Below are 19812 nucleotides of genomic sequence, written 5' to 3'. Positions count from 1 at the left end.
GGTTAGCAGGTCTTGTTGGCCCGTCATTGTGGTTACTGGCTCGTGGGTGGAGGTCATTTGGGTAAGGGAGGGAAGGGATGGTGTATTATCTTGGGTGGAGGTCATAAGGGGTGTGACTATAGCTGGTATTGTCTTTTTTTCTCATTCCTCTATTTTTTTTTCATTCGTTTATCTTTATTTTCCGTTTGTTTCTCTGATTTCCATTTCCATTCCTCTATTTTACAATTCTGTTTCTCTGTTTTGTATTTCTTTTTATCTCTTTTCGATTTGTAGTTCTCTATTTTCTACTTCCATTTCTCTGTTTTCTGTTCCTGTTTCTCTATCATCCATTTTTTCTCTGTTTTCCATTTCCATTTGTATTTCTCTGTTTTCTATTTCTTTTTCTCTATTTTCTATTTCTATTTATCTATTTTTTATTTCTATTTCTTTATTTTACATTTTTCTTTCACTATTTTCCATTTGTATTTCTCTATTTTCCATTCCTATATATTTCCTATTTCCATTTCTCTGTGTTCCATTTGTATTTGTTTTCCTTTTCTATTTCTCTATTTCATATTTCTATTTCTCTTTTCAATTTCCATTCTTCTAGTTCTGTTTCTCTATTTTCCATTTGTATTTCTCTGTTTTTCTCTCTATTGGGGGTGTGATAGATGTGATAGATTCCAACGTTTTCTCTTTTCACTTTCCATTTTTTTTGAGGGGGAAACAGCAATTGGAGACGGATGAAATGATAATGAAGAGGCTGTGATTGGGTGGCGCTTTCCTATTATATTCCCTATTTAGTGCTATAACAGAAAATAATAAGGGGGAGTACAAGGGAAAACAAAAGTAATAGTAATGGACTGGAAGTTATTGTTTCTGAAATGAGGAAAGTGATGATGATTACGATGATGATGATAACACTGATATTACTTTCTCATAACCATTTATTTGTGCCTTCGTCTGATAAATAAATAAAAGTAAATAAGTATATGGATAAAAGACACACATTCATGCTACCACCACAATCACCATCACGACCATCACCACCACCACCACTATCACCACCACCACCATTCCACCTCCACCACGCCCTTGTCTATACCCTGGAGAGGAGGGAAAGTCTTGCACCACTGGAGAGAGAGAGGGAGAAAGGAAGGAAGTGAGGGAAGGAAGGAAAGGGAGGGAAAGGGAGGCAAGAGAAGGGAAGGGAAGGGCTTTGTAACCTATTACCTGCCGGGAAAGGTGCGTGCAAGTCATTAATGAAGGGCAGGTGGGTGATAAGATAAGCTGAATGCAGGTGGTTCAGGTGATGAATAATAGATAAGGCAGGTGAAAGGGTGGAACAGGAGAGAAAAGATGGAGTAAAAAGAAAAGAGAAAAGGTGGGAAAAAAAAACCCATGAAGAAAGAGGAGACAATTCAATGGGAAAAAGGAGAAAGAGGAAGGTATTTGAAAAGATAGGAAAGAAAAAGGAGAGAAACGAAGGGGAAAGAAGACAAGAGAAAAGGATAGACAGAGTATTTGAGAAGAAAATCAATATAAAGAAGAAAGAAAAGAATGGGGAAAGAAGAGAAAAGGTGGAACGAAATAAAAAAAAGAGGGGACAAGTCAAAGAGAAAAGGAGACAGGCAAATATATGAGGAAAAGGAAAGAAAAGGAGAGAAAAGAAAGGGGAGAGTAGAAAAGAAAAAAGGTGAAAAGAGAAATAAAAAATGATGATAGACATGTCGAAAAGAGAAAAGGACAGACAGGCAAATTTTTGAGGGAAGAGGAAAATATGCAGAAAGGAGAAAAAAAGAGCTGAGGAAAATACATGAAAAATGGGGAGAGACGAGTTGAAACGAAAAGGACAGACAGGCAAATGTTTGAAGAGAAAGAAAAGACAAAAAAGAAAATAAAGAGAAAGGCATGAGAAAAGAAAAAAAGAACAGATGAAAAAAATACATAAAAAGATGAGAGGAAAGCCACAGGGATGGACAGATAAGCAGAGGGGGGAAGAAGAAAATAATGGGAAGAAAATTGGGGATATGTAAAAAAGTTGAGTATTAGGATTAAGATTAAGATTTTGATATGGAGGAGGAGGAGGAGGAGGAGGAGGAGGAGGTGGAGGAGGAGGAGGAGTCATTTCCGAAGCGTTGGTAAGCGAAAGTGTTGGTTGGCTGTGCCCCAAGAGGAGGTCAAAGAGGAACAAGAAGAAGAAGAAAGAGAGAGAGAGAGAGAGAGAGAGAGAGAGAGAGAGAGAGAGAGAGATTAAAAGTACATGTTTCCTACCCTCCCCATCATTTAATCCATCAGGTGAAGGTAATATATTCATGTCACTAATGCATTAAAAAAAAACGTACCCCTACTCTCTCTCTCTCTCTCTCTCTCTCTCTCTAACTACTACTACTACTACTGCTACACTACTTTACTAGTCTACCTAACTTGTACCTGTAATTTCCCTACAGGTATCCTTCACTTTCTCAAACAGGTTACAGGTAGTCCTTCACTTTCCCCTACCTTCTGCCACAGTTCCCTATTCCCACCTTTCGCGCTCCCCTTTCTCTCCCCTATCCCTCCTGCCCTGCCCCAAGCCCTCCACCTTTCTCTCCATAGCTACCTACGACACTACCATTAGGTCAGTCGAGGAAGTGTAGAAATGAAAGTGGCGGTGTCGTAAATCACAGACCACATGTATGTCGGTAAAGGTGAGGTTGGGGTCATATTACACTATAGCTGCCCGTGTCTCTGGAGCTCGTATCAGTAGTAAATACAGAAATAACATAATAGATTGGAATGGAATGCCGACTCTTTTCTCGCTGAAGAGGGAAAGTAAGGTGACAACATATTTTATTTTTACTTGAAGGGCCTTTTGGTACGCTTACATAATGTGAATGGATCAAGGTGCGAACGGCTTAGAACGAATAAATGCGAAGAGAAAGGGAAAATATAACTGATAGGCTTGTGAATGAAGAGAAAATGTCTGTCGTTTTTTCTTCTTATTCAATCGTGACGTAATCTGGTGGAAAGCACGCAAACACACACACACACACACACACACACACACACACACACACACACACACACACACACACACAATCGCACGGGCGGGAGAAGATAAACGTTCACATAGAAGTAAATATATTTTTTCCTCACTATTTGTCATACATTTTTACGTTTTTAATATATTGCTTATTTGTTTGTTTGTTTGTTTGTTTGTTTGTGTGTGTGTGTGTGTGTGTGTGTGTGTGTGTGTGTGTGTGTGTGTCTCTCTCTCTCTCTCTCTCTCTCTCTCTCTCTCTCTCTCTCTCTCGTGTACCTTTCTCTTTTCCTGGCAAGAAGTGTTTGTCTTCCTATTCACCCCAGGCCATGTCTTATTGCATACTCACTATCCATCACACACGGAGTACTTCCTTCCCTCCTATTTATCCTTGCTTCTGAATAGGTAAAAGGAGGCGAGATCTGATTGGTTGGAAGACATTGCGTCACCAAATGTGGGCGTGGCTTGCATGGGGAGCAGCTTGACTTCTCGTCCCCGTCCTGCCTTTCCCTTCAGTGTCTTACCAGAACTCGTGCCGCACACACCACGCCGCTGCCTCCCGTGTGTGGTGCCAGTGGGGACGCGTACTCAGTGCCACTCAGCCTTGTAGTGCCGTTGGAGACTCGCTAAGGCACTGTCGAGGCGTATGGTGCTGTGCTAAATTTGTTTCTACCTTCCATCTGTTAATCTCAGGTAAGTGGATGCACAGGTATCGTGGTTTTATTGTGATATTATGTCTTGGAGGGTAAGATTTAATTTTCTTGTTGGGAACCACTACTTTTTGGGGGATATTAATTCTGAATGACTGCTTTTTGGGGGATATTAATTCTGAATGACTACTTTTTGGGGGATATTAATTCTGAATGACTGCTTTTTGGGGATATTAATTCTGAATGACTGCTTTTTGGGGGATATTAATTCTGAATGACTGCTTTTTGGGGGATATTAATTCTGAATGACTGCTTTTTGGGGATATTAATTCTGAATGACTGCTTTTTGGGGGATATTAATTCTGAATGACTGCTTTTTGGGGGATATTAATTCTGAATGACTGCTTTTTGGGGATATTAATTCTGAATGACTGCTTTTTGGGGATATTAATTCTGAATGACTGCTTTTTGGGGATATTAATTCTGAATGACTGCTTTTTGGGGGATATTAATTCTGAATGACTGCTTTTTGGGGATATTAATTCTGAATGACTGCTTTTTGGGGATATTAATTCTGAATGACTGCTTTTTGGGGATATTAATTCTGAATGACTGCTTTTTGGGGATATTAATTCTGAATGACTGCTTTTTGGGGATATTAATTCTGAATGACTGCTTTTTTGGGGATATTAATTCTGAATGACTGCTTTTTTGGGGATATTAATTCTGAATGACTGCTTTTTGGGGATATTAATTCTGAATGACTGCTTTTTGGGGGATATTAATTCTGAATGACTGCTTTTTGGGGATGTTAATTCTGAATGACTGCTTTTTGGGGGATATTAATTCTGAATGACTGCTTTTTTGGGGATATTAATTCTGAATGACTGCTTTTTGGGAGATATTAATTTGAATGATTTTTGGGAACTTGCTTTTTGGGGATATTAATTCTGAATGACTGCTTTTTGGGGGATATTAATTCTGAATGACTGCTTTTTGGGGATATTAATTCTGAATGACTGCTTTTTTGGGGATATTAATTCTGAATGACTGCTTTTTGGGGATATTAATTCTGAATGACTGCTTTTTGGGGATATTAATTCTGAATGACTGCTTTTTGGGGATATTAATTCTGAATGACTACTTTTTGGGGATATTAATTTGAATGACTGCTTTTGGGGATATTAATTCTGAATGACTGCTTTTGGGGGATATTAATTCTGAATGACTGCTTTTGGGGATATTAATTCTGAATGACTGCTTTTGGGATATTAATTCTGAATGACTGCTTTTGGGGATACTAATTCTGAATGACTGCTTTTTGGGGATATTAATTCTGAATGACTGCTTTTTGGGGATATTAATTCTGAATGACTACTTTTTGGGGATATTAATTCTGAATGACTGCTTTTTGGGGATATTAATTCTGAATGACTGCTTTTTGGGGGGATATTAATTCTGAATGACTGCTTTTTGGGGATATTAATTCTGAGGCAGATTTTCATGCTTCTGTTATGTTAAGTTTCGATGTTACTTATTTTTAGGCAACCGGTATACCGAAAAAAAAATTGATAGTATATATATATATATATATATATATATATATATATATATATATATATATATATATATATATATATATATATATATATATATATATATATATATATATTTTTTTTTTTTTTTCACTATCAACAATAATACATCCTGAGTGGCAGATTTCGATATTTTTGTAAAGTTCAGCTGTCACTTGTTTTCAGGGAACTGGTGCAATGTAAAAAATGCGATAGCAGATTCAACAGCATTATATATTTTTTTGTTGGCTCTGTTAAGTTGGACTGGGCTGAGGTTTGCTTTGGTTTAGTTAGCTTTTGCTGTGCGAAATAAAAAATAAAAATGATGCATACTATAATTAAACTATTTTTTTTTATCTCGTAGCTGTGACACCCGAGTAACTGATGCTCCGAATTGCATGGTAGAAATATTATAAGCAAAGAGTACCATGAAGTTTTTTTTTTTCATCCCGCCCAAGAGGCAAAAGTGCTGCGCAACCAACCGGCAAAAAGTATGACACCTTGCAAACCGGTTGTCAAAAGTTCGAAGCATAACGAGAAATTAAAAAAGTCACCGAGAACATTTTTTGGCATGTTGAACTGCCCTAACAACAGCCAGCACAAAATCTCACCTAAAACCAGGCCGGCACTCGAGACTGTAAGGGACCCAAAGAATAGCTAAATTTCGGTATTTCAGCGCAATTTCGGTGAAGGAGCTTTTTTCTTCTGGTACTTTTAATATCAATAATCGTAAGGTACTAATGGGACCAAAAAATAATAAAACAAACAAAAATGGACCACCAAAAAAAGACGCAAGTATATTTCCAACTTAGCCCAACTAAACCATATGCATAGAATCCGGTTTTGCAGTGAAGTTACGGTGAAGTAGCTCGTTTTTCTATCACTCTTCAGGTTGATATTCGACTAAAAAATATAATGAACAGAAAGGTAAATTAATAAAACAAACAAATAAACACCGAAAAAGGTACAAGTATATTTTGTTTTTAAGCCGAGTCACTGTTTCGGGAGTGTGACCACCTGGACGGGCTGAGCAATGCGTCCCGTCACCTTTCTACGGCACACCTTGACCTTGTGCGGCTATGTAAGGCCTTTGTGTCCAAATAAGCCTCAAGGGACGCATCTTCCGTAGCACAATGACCTTTTTTTTCCATACTGGGATCTAAAACACTCTGACCTTTATTGGTGCTGAATGGTTTTAGCTTTGTGACCTTTCATGGACCTTTGTACTTTTTTGTTACACTGGAACCATCTTGTCATCTGTTCTGGTTTTATCGGCGTTTGAAGTTCAGTGACACGTTATGGCCCCGCGACCTTTTGATTGTTATTTTTCACTGCGCAGCCTCTACAGTACATTATCGTTATGGTAAAGCAGACATATGAACGGCAATGATTTAATAAGAAAGAAAAGAAAATACACTCGCAATATGCTGCTCCTGTAAAGTAAAATATACGATGCAAAAAAAAAAAAAAAAAAAAAAAAAAAATGAGAGAGAATAAAAAGAAAAGATCAAATTTAGCGTGACAGTTCCGATGATGCGACTTGATGAGGCAATGTGAACTTTTTTTCTGGACAGAGTGACGAAGGTCCTCTTACTAAAAATTATTCACTCATCATCATAACTGTGACCTTTGACCCTTCTTTTTAACCCTTGTCCCTTACGTCACTGAGGCACTTCACGCTACTATGATCTAAGTGTCATCGTCTTTTGGCACTGTGTATCTAATGGCACTACAACCACCATGACCTGCTGACCTGACTTTGACCACCATGACCTCTTGCACTGGGAGTGACCACCATGGCCTGTTGCACTGTCACTGACCACTATGACCTCTTGCACTGACACTGACCCCCCATGACTTATTGAACAGGCACTGACCTCCATGACCTGTTCTGGCTCTGACCTCCATGACCTGTTCTTGCCCTGGCCTCCATGACGTGTTCTGACCTTTACCTCCATGATCTGTTCTGACCTTTACCTCCATGACCTGTTCTGACACTGACCTCAATGACCTGCTGTGACCTTGACCTCCATGACTTGTTCTGACCGTGACCTCCATGACCTCCTGCAGCCCCATCAGTAATTATGGCACTGTGTCTCCCTTTAACTCAGACACAAGATGGAGGCAAGACTGGTGGCCGTGTTGGCACTCCTGGGAGCCGCTTGCGCCGCCCCTCAGCTCAGACGTAAGTAACCAACACGAACTACACTAACCATTAAGGCCTTGCACCATCATCCTCAAGCTCACCTATTTGCTGAACACCTAACTCTGTCTGACACAACCTAATCAAGCTCGAACTATTCTAACCTTGATTGGAGCGTTTGCAAACTCCTGAAAAGATGCCAGATTCACATGCTGACTTGAATTTCACACAAAGAACTCATTTATTTGGAAAAAAAATCTTCACGTCATATGTGTGTTATCAAACCACTAATATAATACACGGAACTTCTTCACACGCCATCATTAATAAAAGAACAAAATATACAGCAAAACAAGTCATATACAGCGCACGTAATCTCAGTTTTGGGATGGAAAATCTCCAATGTGTAGGCCACAAGGAATGCTTTTTCTTTTGTATATAAATTATACTTATTCATTCAAGTTCTACAATTAGAGAAAAGTTATAAATTCTGGCATATGTGAAATAAACTGATAATTGGATCCAAAATCTTAGCAATACACTGATGGATATTGTCTGTGAGATGTTAACAACACCCGCGTGTCTTGGTGTTGTTTCGGGATAGTCACTCAGTTTGGCAGTGACTACAGGCTTTATAACAGCTGCTAGTACAGCTGGACCACCTATTCTGCCTGATTCATTATGGAGACAGTTCTAATGAAAAATGGACAGTACCCAAATTAAAGTGTTTTCTCAAGTCCAAGGGAATACCCTAAACCTAAAATAACCAAGTGTAGACAAGGCCAACCCAACCTGACCTAACTTAACCGCCCCGAACATTACGCCACAATCTTCCAGTGTCGGAGAAATCGAACATCGCCCTGGACTACGCGTTGGCGGGCCGTGTTCCTCTGGGAGTGTACAGCGCTAACAGGGTGTACAAGGGCATCGAGGACGGCAACGGCAACGTGGTCATCCTCAACATTCCCGGCCTGAGCCACGCCGTCGGGGACATCGACCTCGACCTCGACACTTCTAATAGTATTGAGCTCGGGGTGGCAAGTAAGGAGGCTTCTGTTTCTTCGACTTCTTGGTGGTGGTGGTGGTGGGACTTGTATAGTTGTTTGCTTGATTGCTTGGGTGATTTGCTTGTTTACGTTGCTTGCTTCCGTGTTTTTCTTTCTATATTTGAAATGTGTTTTGTTTCTTATCCCTTCTTCTTTATTCTATAGTTTCTTTGTTTCTTCATATATTTTTTCTTCATCTTCAGTTTCATTTTCCTTTCGTCCGTTGCTTATTGCTGTTTGTGTTTTGTTGTATACCCAAAGTGCTACATTCTTGTCTGTTGTTGTCTGTACGTCTACCTGTATGTCTGAACCTGTAAGTATTTGTAAACGGCTGTCTCTACGTGTGTCTGTATATACGCCTGTTTGTTTGAATGTCTATGTCTTTGTCTGAATGTCTGGCTATCTGACTGTCTGTTTCTGTATACTTTGCTTTGTAACTGTATATACGTCTGTGTTTGCACATCTATTTGTCTGTCTGTCTATCTGTCAATGTATTTGCATCTGCCACTGTCTCTTTTTGTCAGTCTTATCTGTCTCTGTTTATGTCTGTCTGTTTGTCTGCTTCTGTCCGTCTTGGCTCGCACCTTGCTTATGCTCTTCACCTTATATGTAATCTGTTAAGTCAGTTCTATATGTAAATTTTTCATAATGTAAAAATCTTTTTCTCACTTGCAATATTACAAGCTTTTCCACTACTAGTTTCAGTGTATTATAAATCTATGTATAAATTTACCTGCACCTTTCCCAACCACCTGTAATTAGTGTTTATAGTTCACCCTTCACCTGGCACTCATCCTTCACTTCATTCTTTTCCCATTATTTCCTAGTTTCATTTTTTTGTTTTCATCTAGACTCACTTGCACCATTCACAAAGTTTTCCTTCACCCGCTCATCTTTTTTTTTTTCTCTCTCATATATGCATTCCCTCCCTCACTCACTTACTCAGTCATTCACTCGCTCAGCTTTTCATAAACTTACTCACTCCTTCATCCCCTCCCTCCCTCATTCAATTTTCACCCACCTCCTCAATTCTTCCCTCACGCACTCCCTTCGCACCAGCACTCCCCCACCCTCGCACATCACGGCACATTGCCCTCTCTCGCCTCATCAATAAAAAAGTATCCTCACCCCAAGACCAGATTAAATAATAACAAAAAAATATGAGCATGCCTTTTGTGTACCAGATAAACGAGTAATTTACAATGTTATAAAATTAACGACCTTTTTTTTAATATTCACACAATCATGGAAAAAAAAAATCACTATGAAAAGGGGTGAAGACACTTTTCTTGTACAGTGTTCATACGAAACGAGTTACGCAAAGAACTCACACGAATCTGTATAAAGAGAAAGTTGTCTCTTACGCAACAACAGGACATCAAGAGGAGGATCAGCCTGTGACCCTCTCGTCCCCTTCTTTCCGTTCCCTTTTGTGAATATAATCTTGCATTCTATATTCCGTTCCTTTCCCGTTCACTTATGTCCGACTTTGAACCTTGGCCATGACCCCCCCTTCCCCCCGCTCCCGGTCTCTTTTCTCGGTCCTTCCTGGTTTCTTAATTTTTTTTTCTTATCCGTTGATTTGAGTGTTTGTTTTTCTGCCTTCGCCACCTTTATTTTCCCCTTCGTCTCTTCGTCCCAGGCCTTTGCTCTCCGTCTTGGTTACGTTTCCTTAAGTGGTATTCTCTGGTGGCATCCTCCATAGGTTACCGAACTCTCTTTTCCTCCGTCCTCTTTTATGAATAGAGAATCCTGATTACTTACTTTTCTTTCCTTTTCTTTCCTTTTCTAGAGCTCTTCTTTCCCGTTCGTGTAAGTTTCTTTTACCCTTCAACCCTTTCACTTTTCTCCTGGTTCTGATTCCTCGAAATGAACATTGCCTTTCTCTTGATTCACGCTGACTTGATGTTGTTTGTTCCCCTTTCACCCCGCCTCGCTCCCGTGCCTACCTGAGCACCCCATGGGATTGCCTCACCAGGTAAAATTGCCTGCAACCGTATCCATCATGTCATCATCCTAAATGAAAGTGACAGGACGGTAAATTCCCAAAGTCAGGCTTAGCACTTCACTTGTTTCTTGCCTGGCGGATGTTGAACTGGTGAAAGCTTATTTATCTATCAAGAGGTTCTTTTAGAGTTGAATGGCTAATGAATGTCTTCCAGAGTTGAATTGGCGTATCGCTGATTCACCTATTTTCTCACTATCCTCACTTCCATTTGTAATTACTGTTTCTGGGTTCTTGTGTCTGACCTGAGCGCTGGTTTCTCGTCACACCTTATATATAGCACAGGTTATTTTATAGGTGTACGGGGGTTGATTATTACTGTCTCCACCTGTACACACGCTCCCTTCTCTTTACTAAGGCAGTGGTGTTCTGGGCCACAACCTCAGAGGCGTGTCTTTACTGTAAATATATTGAGCGTTTTTCTTCTTCACATTGACATGCGCGCCAAAGCAAATGTAAAAAGGGCGTATAACATTTTCCCCTCCTCGTGTACTTTTTCCTCAATCCTTCCACGGCCCTGACCAACCCTTTCCCACGACTGCCGCTCCTCGCCCCTCCTCCGCTCCTGAGGAAGACCAACACGACCTGCGGTGACGCTGAGGACATGCCAGGGTGCTGACGGAGACCAAATACGAGAGCCATCACGAGCGGGGGACTCTTGACCACCAGACTGTAAGGACCAACACACTTGCGCGTGCACGGCCGCATCCGATTTATATTAAGGTTACCGCGTCACCGGCGTCACGTTCAGGATTTTCCGCGTCCGCTTCACTGTCTTTTTGCCGCCCCCCCCCCCCCCCCCCGTCCCCCCTCAACGCCGCCGCCCCGCCACAGCTGCACGGAACCTGGAAGTAGTGGCGTCACTCACTTTCACTGCTCCCCGTTGAGCCGACGGTGTGGCTGCCCGGCTCGCTGGGCCGCAGCCTCCTTCCCTCTGCCACTGTGTGTAGCGTCGAGGAATCATCGTCACAATAATCATCATCACCACCATCATCACCATCACCTTATATTCGTTTCTTCTCTCTGCCACCCTCCCTTCATCAACTATCCCATCACCCCCCCCCCCCCCTCGCCCCACCCCAGCCAGCTCGTGTAGGCCTCACAGGTGAGTGTCAGCCTTTTAGCGCCAGGCCAGTCAGGTCACCCGCGTCCTGCTCTCCCCAGCTCGCACAGCAGGTCCTGTCTTGGGCTCCCTGCCGGCCACAGCAAATTCTGTGGGTCCCAGCGGATCAGGACTGACAGCAGTCCTGGACTCCTTCGAATCAGTGGAAGACACCTTCAATACAGCAGAAGAAGCTCTTGATTCCCTGGAAGACGCAAGGGACGCACTGGACGATTCGCCGGAAGTGGTCTTCGGTGCCGCTGGTGGAGGAACAGGCGGAGTGCCGCTGTCTGCGGCCGCTGGTGCTGCTGGTGCTTCTAGATTTGGAGCGCCGCTGTCTACCGTACTGGATGATTCGCTGGAAGTGGTCTTAGGTGCCGCTGGTGGAGGAGCAGGAGGAGTGCCGCTGTCTGCGGCCGCTGGTGCTGCTGGTGCTCCTTCTAGATTTGGAGTGCCGCTGTCTACCGTACTGGACGATTCGCTGGAAGTGGTCTTAGGTGCCGCCGGTGGAGGAACAGGCGGAGTGCCGCTGTCTGCGGCCGCTGGTGCTGCTGGTGTTCCTGCTGGTTTTGGAGTTCCGCTGTCTGCTGGTGCTCCTGGTGGAGTTCCGCTGTCTGCTGGTGCTCCTGGTGGAGTTCCGCTGTCTGCTGGTGCTCCTGGTGGAGTGCCACTGTCTGCTGCCGCTGGTTCTGCTCCTGGTGCTGCCCTTAGTGGTGGCGTGCCTCTGTCTGCCGCTGCTGGTGCAGCTGCCGGTGCTGCTGGCAGATCTTTACTTCCCGGGCTGCTCAGGACTGAAGCCGAGGCCGAGGCAGCAGAAGAATTCTTGGAAGCTGCACAAGACGCAGCAGAACTGGCAAGACTCAGACAAGCAGCGCAAGCAGCGGCTGCTTCAGGGAACACACTGTTGGCGGGACAACTCATGCGTGAAGCAGCCCAGGAAGCAGCTGAAGCAGCACGCGAAGCAGCAGAAGATGCAGCCGAACTTGGCGCGACAAGAAGAGCAGCAGCGGCCGCAGCTGCGGCTGGAAACACCCTCCTGGCACGACAACTCATGGCCGAGGCAGCAGAGGAGGCAGCAGAAATTGCCTTGGAAACAGCGGCGAACGCAAGAGCCGCCGGCGGCGCGGCGAACTTTGCCCAAGAAGTGGCCCTGAATGCGAGGAGGGTCGCCGCCGAGGCCGCGGCAGACGCACGGGAGTTCGTCGCCCTCAACTCTAGGTTACCGGCAGCCGCGGGTGCCGCCCCCAACAGTAAGCCCCACGCCCCGGCACGTGCCCTAACTCCGCCCCGCGATGCATGGCGCCCAGCATGACAGGGCTTGCATGCCACACACCCACGGCGCGCGTGTTAACAGTGTGTTTCGGGACAAAAACAATTGCAATTTTCTAGCAATCCCTTATTGGAATACAACAACAAGAAAAAAACTTAAGCGATCCTTTTCAGCTAAAGGGCCAAACAAATTGCATAATGGTCTACTTCCGGTTTACGTAAATGTGCTGTTTTCTGTTTAACTTCCTTTGCGGATTTATTAATTACTGGAAGCCCGAGAAAACCTGAGAGAAGTAATCTGTGCTGACGAAGACGCTTCAAAGAGTTGGTGTATTTTTCCCATCATGAGGCAAAGCGGCGATAAGCGTAAGCCCTCAATTTTACCGTTAAGGTGGGCCGACGTAAAAAAAAATTCTGCGTGACCGGTTTTCAAGGTCACACGAGTCTGACTCTCTCTATGACCGTATACTGAGCGATCACCTATCCGTAAACCCTTGTTTTGTGACCCTAATCTATGAGGTCAACCCTTCACTGACCTTGGACTTTTTTCTTCGCGGCCACTCTTTTATAGACCCCAAGATCCACGAACCCGGTCTTCAAGGTCAAACATTCACACAACGTCCCAGGTCACGCTCTTAACGCTGTATCTAAACGGCAAGATAAGAACAAAAGGCGTCTACAAGAGGTCGGTCGGCCTTTATTATATGTTTTTCAAATTCGTATAATTATTCCTTTTCACGAGCCGTACCTGTTTGTGACAAGCCAAGTCGCGAGACGAAAACTAAAAAATGAAATGCAGAGGCAGTGAACGAAGGCCACGAAGAATAAATAAACGAGACCAAGTATAAAAAAAGAGACCGTGAACGAGAACAAAAAGACCAAAAACATAGTAATAATAAAAAAAAATAACCCAAGTACAAAACCTGTCAAAGAACTCAGACTAAAAATATAACTACGGCCCAGACTAAACGAACAAAAACAAAGAAAACAATGAAAAGACCACTAATATATAAATGATCAAAACACAGAACATGCAAAGTACAAAAACGTTACAAAGAACTCAAGGACAAACTAAAACAGGCCTAGACTAAACACGGAAACGAAGAAAACAAAGAAAAGATAAAAAAACAAAACATACAAAAGACGAAGTACAAAAACAAAACAAAGAATTAAGAAAAAAAACGCCCAGACTAAACGAACGAAAAGGAAAACAAGACAAAAACAACAAAAAGACCAAAAAATCTATTAATAACAACAACAACAAGAAAAGACCAGGTCTAAAAAAGTCCTAAGAATTCAAAGACCAAATAAAAAAAATGGCCCCGACTCAACGTACGCAAATAAGGACCACGTACATACAGGCAACGGACCAAGGCCAAAGCATAAACGTTTACCCTCTAGGACATTTTTCATAAGGACTGTCCAGCGACGCCACGTGCACCCAGGAGGCAGGAACGTTTGTTGTGTTACCTGTCACGGCTTTAACACTTCAGCTGGTGGTGACTGACTAACCAACTGGTGGCTTTAGACTTATTTACTTATTTATTTTTTTACGTTTCGCCTATGGGCTTAGAGCTACTTTGAGCATGCTGTAGAGGCTGTAGTAGTGTGTGTGTGTGTGTGTGTGTGTGTGTGTGTGTGTGTGTGTGTGTGTGATAGAGAAAGTGTTTGCGGAGATGAATATACTCGACACAAAGAATGAATGACAGTGCGTGGAAACCCTCTTCAGGTGAACACAACCCCCCCCTTCCCCCCACCCTCCAACCCCCCTAACCCCCCCCTCCCCCTTCCCCCCCACACACGTCTTCCAACACTTTCTCTGTCTGTTGCTTGTGTAATATAAAAAAGATCCGTTTCGTCACTCTTCCCCACCTCTAAGACATACAACTAAACTGCTGATTCAAAAGTTTTCTCTGTAAATAAACACAATGACCACAAACTTCCGAGAGACTATTTATTTATTATTTATTTAGCGGGCTCTTTTGTACGTTTTTTTTTATTTAATTTGTTTTTCCCCTCGAGCTGCTTCCTTAAGTGTAAAAAAATAAAAGACTGGCGAGTGAGAGCCGGAACAGGGAGAAGAAAAACAAAGAGAGACGCAAGCGGTTAAAACACAGCAAGAAGGAGCAGAGTGAGAGGGAAAGTGGCCCGAGAGAAAGGGAAAGTCACCTGCGAGAGAGAGAGAGAGAGGGAAAGTGTTATGTGTGGGTGTCTGTGTGTGTGTGTGGAGATTTTGAAATGATACAAAGATACCGTGTGCGTGTGCGTGTGTGTGTGTGTGTGTGTGTGTGTGTGTGTGTATGTATGTAGTAGCTAACCTCCGTGGCGGCAAGCAAGAACAGACGAACACAGAACACCCTGCATGACCAACCTTGTAGTGACTGACCGCATGCAAGACGTTGAAGAAAACTAACCTTACGAACCCCACACGAGAACCGCAACCACAGCCACCTCAGCCACCACCAACAACCACTACTGGACACTGAAACCACCAAAACTACTACTACAACAAACAACCACAGCCACCTCAGCCACCACCACCAACCACTACTGGACATTGGAACCACCAAAACTACTACAACAACAAACAATCACAGCCACCTCAGCCACCACCACCAACCACTACTGAACAATGGAACTACCAAAACTACTACTACAACAACCACAGCCACCTCAGCCACCACCACCAACCACTACTGGACACTGGAACCACCAAAACTACTACTACAACAACCAAAGATTAGTAAAGAGCATCCACAATAACGGCAACCATCACCAACAGCCATTACTAGACACTCGCACCACCACAACTACCACTACAACAACCAAAAGCAACCACAGATTACTGAAGAACATCCCCAACAACAACCACCACTGACCAACCACCAACAACCCCAGACCATAAAACAACCCCAACAACCCCAACAACCACAACAACAACCACCTTCACCACCACTGCCGCCACCACCACGCACCACAACCTAACCTAACGCTATCTTCCTCTCTCCCCCTTCCCGTGAACCCCCCCCCCCAGCAGGTGGCGTGCCCCTCCCGAATCTGCAGTCCCTGAGGAGGAGGAAGAGGCAGAGCAATGACGAGGAGGAGGAGGACGACCCCTTCGCGCTGTCCAGGGCCGAAGAGGCTGCCTTTGCACTCTCCAGTCTTGGTACTCTGCTGGGTGAGTCTCCTTCGTTAACTCGTCTCTCCGTCAGGGTGTGATGTTAACGGCTTCGTACATATACTTCACGTGGCACCGTTTATTTGGAAGATCGTAAGTTGGTGGGTTTTCTTATTCCCTCATTATTTTTAGAACACTATTTTCATATGATCCGAGAATGAGTAGGTACAGATATTCGTGACATTATCTTTATCATTCATTAATATTATCTTAGGTGAGAAAAGGCAAGTTTACTTATTTCTAGGCATGGCTCAGGTAATATATAAACTACTTTGAATTCCCTTTCCCATTTTTAGTTTTCATTGGACTATTACGTTACATTAAAGAAAACATAAAAATAGGTTAATCTTTTAGTAATTTCTTTAGTCATCTGAAGGATACTACTGATTCGGGCTAAAGGGAAGAAATTTATGTAGGCCTTTCGTTTTATCTTCTGAGGAGATGCCACCAAGGAAGCTTATTTACAGTGATAGGAGTTAATGCCAATCTTTCCCTTACAAATCACAGAGCATTCATTGTGCTAGATGATTACATTTATATTAGTCTTTACAAATTCAGAAAAGCACAAAAATCTCACGTTACTGTAGGGGAAAAAAACACTACAAATCATAAAGTATTCGTTGCGCCAGAAGATTACATTAATACTATTCTATACAAAGTCAGAATACACAAGAATCTCACACTGCTGAAGGAGGTAAACTATAGTAACTGAGATGGTCGCGGTAAGTGTAGGAATTAGGTTAGTTTTGAGACTGTCTAGTCTTCTGAGATGGTCGAAGGGTCCTAAGTGACAGGAATTAGGTTACAGGTGAGTTTTGATCGTGTCTAGTCTCTGAGATGGTCGAAGGGTTCTAAGTGACAGGAATTAGGTTACAGGTGAGTTTTGATCGTGTCTAGTCTCTGAGATGGTCGAAGGGTCGTAAGTGACAGGAATTAGGTTACAGGTGAGTTTTGATCGTGTCTAATGTTACTCTGTGCTGGAGGAAGTGTGTTAAGCTCCTCGTGTGTTCCTGTGGCCAGTGCAATGCAGGTAAGTGAAGGTAATATAGATAAGTAAATAAATGTGGATCAGCAAACAATTACACGACAGAATTTAGAGTTAAGGAAATAATTTAGTGAAAGGAAAACAGATAAGAGTAAATAGCTAAAAGTGATAGTAAAATAAATTGCAAGTAAAGCAGGTGAGTAGATAAAAAAGTAAGAAATCAAAATAAGGTGAAAGTAAAATAAATAAATAAATATGGATTAGTAAACATAAATACATGACAGATTTTGGAGTTGAAGAAACGTTGGAAATTGTTGGAAATTATTTAGTCCCCCAAACTACCTCATTTTTATCATCACAACTGTACACAAAAGATGAAATATACTGCACTCTAAAAACGAGGTCCTGAGAGTGAGTTTGCAAGAGTGACGAGGCGCAAACACTGGACATGACGGACCGACAAACAACAAACACTGAAGCGATAGCAACACAAGTGACCAAGACGACAAGAAAGCAAAGTAATAAAGTAAACAACAACAACAATAGTGATACACGTGAATGCATTTCCTCAACGAGTATACCCCCCCCCTCTCTCTCTCTCTCTCTCTCTCTCTCTCTCTCTCTCTCTCTCTCTCTCTCTCTCTCTCTCTCTCTCTCTCTCTACCACGTCATTTGAAACACGATTCCTTTTGCTTGCCTCCTCTTCCTCCTTTCATCTTACTCTTCCTACTTCTCCTATCTCCCTTCACCTTCCTCCTCCTCCTTTCTCTTTCGTCTCCTTCTGAATCATTCTTCAAACGAAGTATCAAGCACTTAATTATTTTTGCAAATATTTCCTTAGCACCTCAGAACAAGGGACAAGACACATGACTTACAATGCCACACACTGGGTTAAGAACAAGCCAAATGCCGAATCCTAGCCAAATCAATCCCCTACTTTCTGAAACCACACGCAAAGCACACTAACAAAATCACTAACGCAAACAGATAACACTAACATTAAAAATATGTATAGCACCTAGAAATTCTTCCACTCATCAGTAGCACACAATTACCTCTTCAATGAAACAACAACACTTTACTATACTCTATTCCACCTGAGGTGACGCCAAATATGACGAAACTTTAGTGAAATATGGAAGCTCTGTTGAGTGCCCGCTCTCAAGCATCGGGTCAGCTGTAACCAATCACCAGCAACGGAATATCTATGCCCTTCCTACATCGTCCATAGGGTGGGGATTCTAGCCTGATTTGTTGTCATCTGAGGTGAAATAGACTATAGTTTGTCACATTCAGTATGTACTGTAGATCATGCGACCTAACATCCCGCAACACAAAGCAACACAAAGAATTTATCGCAACACTTTCTGACCCTATTCCAAAATGTACATTATCTCTGGAAGTCATATTCTGCAACACGAACTGCACCACTTTCTTTCTCAACACAATAATACTTTCCCCAACAACTTTTCCTCCAACATAGTAACACTTCACAAACGCAGCAACACTAACACAGCACCAACAAGTTACCCGAACACAGCACCACCAACAGCTTCCCTAACACAGCACCACCAACAGCTTCCCTATCACAGCGCCCCTACAGCATTTCCTAGAGCTGTGCATGCTGCGTGGGGCCATGCATGACGTCCCATTAAGGGATAAAAGCCCCCTTAGATTTATTGCCAGTCTCTAAATTTAAGTTCTTTGTAGTCACCCTTTGAATTTCTCTGATTTTCTATACGACTCTGCTAACTTGCTTGCATCTTGGCCCAGTGTGAACGGCTTAACCCATCAGCACCAGCACGAACGACCAGCACCACCAGCACTCCACGCACGACCACGGACCACGAACGGGAACCACCCCAAGGAAGGCCACTTACTGCAGTCCCCCTCTCGACGGCCTCACTCAGCAACCCGTTTTCTTTCGCTCTCTATGCTCCTAGATAACGTAGAAGCCTGTACGTTCTAGCCATGACATAATTCTCTCTCTCTCTCTCACCTCAGGACAAAATCAATGCAAACCATCACAAACCACAACGTACAAATTAACGAACACAGGTAGACTCTCACCTGTGCATTTTGTTCCGCACCACCTCACACTCAGGATTAAGCAAAACCCTAAACTCAGGTAGACAGGCAGGTAATCATAAGCTTTCCACTATATACCTCATTAACAACACCATTATCCCCCCTTCTCTCCCCTCTCCCTTCCTCCCTCCATCTCCCCCTTGGCCACACCTGCACTTGGAACGACCCCTAACACCAGGTGCTAATTTGGGAAGGTGGTTTGACGAGACGTACGATGCCAACACGAAGTTATTTAGAGGTCTAGAGTCCACGGGCACCATTGTGTTGAACCAAGTCGACGCTATGTTGGAGGAGGAGAAGGACTTTGGACGATAAGGAGGAGGAGAAGAAGGAGGAGGAGGAGGATTAGTTTGTTGATTTTTACGTTATCTCTTACAGTCTCATTTCCTTCTTTATTCGCTCGTTAATAAAAAAGGAGGAATTGGAGGAGTAAAAGAAATATAAGGAAAAAGATGAATACAGATGAGGAAAAGATGGATGCACAGTTTGTAATAAGAATGTAAGTTACCTTCATTCCATTTATTTATGTATAGTTTTCAGACAGTGGGGAAATTTATCCATTCAGTAGTTTTGATAAGATTCTAAACATTCTTTTATCTTAATGTTTCGGTCCCTTTATGTCCGCGAAAATAATATCTTAGTCATCCCTCTTCCTCACACAAAAAAAAGTTCGCAAGACGATGAAGTCAATTTCAACAAACAATCTTCTCCTTCTTTTTCTTGATATCATTACTCTTAGAAGCTATTTATTCATCAAATGCCTCGTTTTTC

General features: G+C 42.8%; 1 protein-coding gene across 5 annotated transcripts in view; it reads left to right on the top strand.

The window, feature by feature from the left end:
* The first annotated feature begins 3504 nt into the window (after window positions 1-3504).
* Window positions 3505-19812, top strand: part of LOC126998029 (glycine-rich protein 1-like) — a 16621-nt gene continuing 313 nt past the window's right edge. The window contains exons 1-7 of one of the 5 annotated variants that reach the window (XM_050859314.1): window positions 3505-3694; window positions 7337-7410; window positions 8206-8409; window positions 11584-11775; window positions 12019-12771; window positions 15825-15968; window positions 19220-19812. The exon at window positions 19220-19812 is cut by the window's right edge and continues 313 nt beyond it. In XM_050859314.1, the coding sequence (XP_050715271.1) occupies window positions 7344-7410; window positions 8206-8409; window positions 11584-11775; window positions 12019-12771; window positions 15825-15968; window positions 19220-19356 (1497 nt within the window). In that variant the 5' untranslated portion in view covers window positions 3505-3694; window positions 7337-7343 and the 3' untranslated portion in view covers window positions 19357-19812. Of the gene's footprint in view, window positions 3695-7336; window positions 7411-8205; window positions 8410-11583; window positions 12772-15824; window positions 15969-18726 lie in introns of all 5 variants that reach the window. The other 4 variants (XM_050859312.1, XM_050859311.1, XM_050859310.1 and 1 more) reach the window with 4 other exon arrangements.

This window comes from Eriocheir sinensis, chromosome 13 (genome assembly GCF_024679095.1).
Source record: "Eriocheir sinensis breed Jianghai 21 chromosome 13, ASM2467909v1, whole genome shotgun sequence".
Taxonomy (NCBI): Eukaryota; Metazoa; Arthropoda; class Malacostraca; order Decapoda; family Varunidae; genus Eriocheir; species Eriocheir sinensis.
The sequence above is the reverse complement of the archived record's forward strand: the minus strand, read 5'-3'. Positions and strand labels throughout refer to the sequence as shown.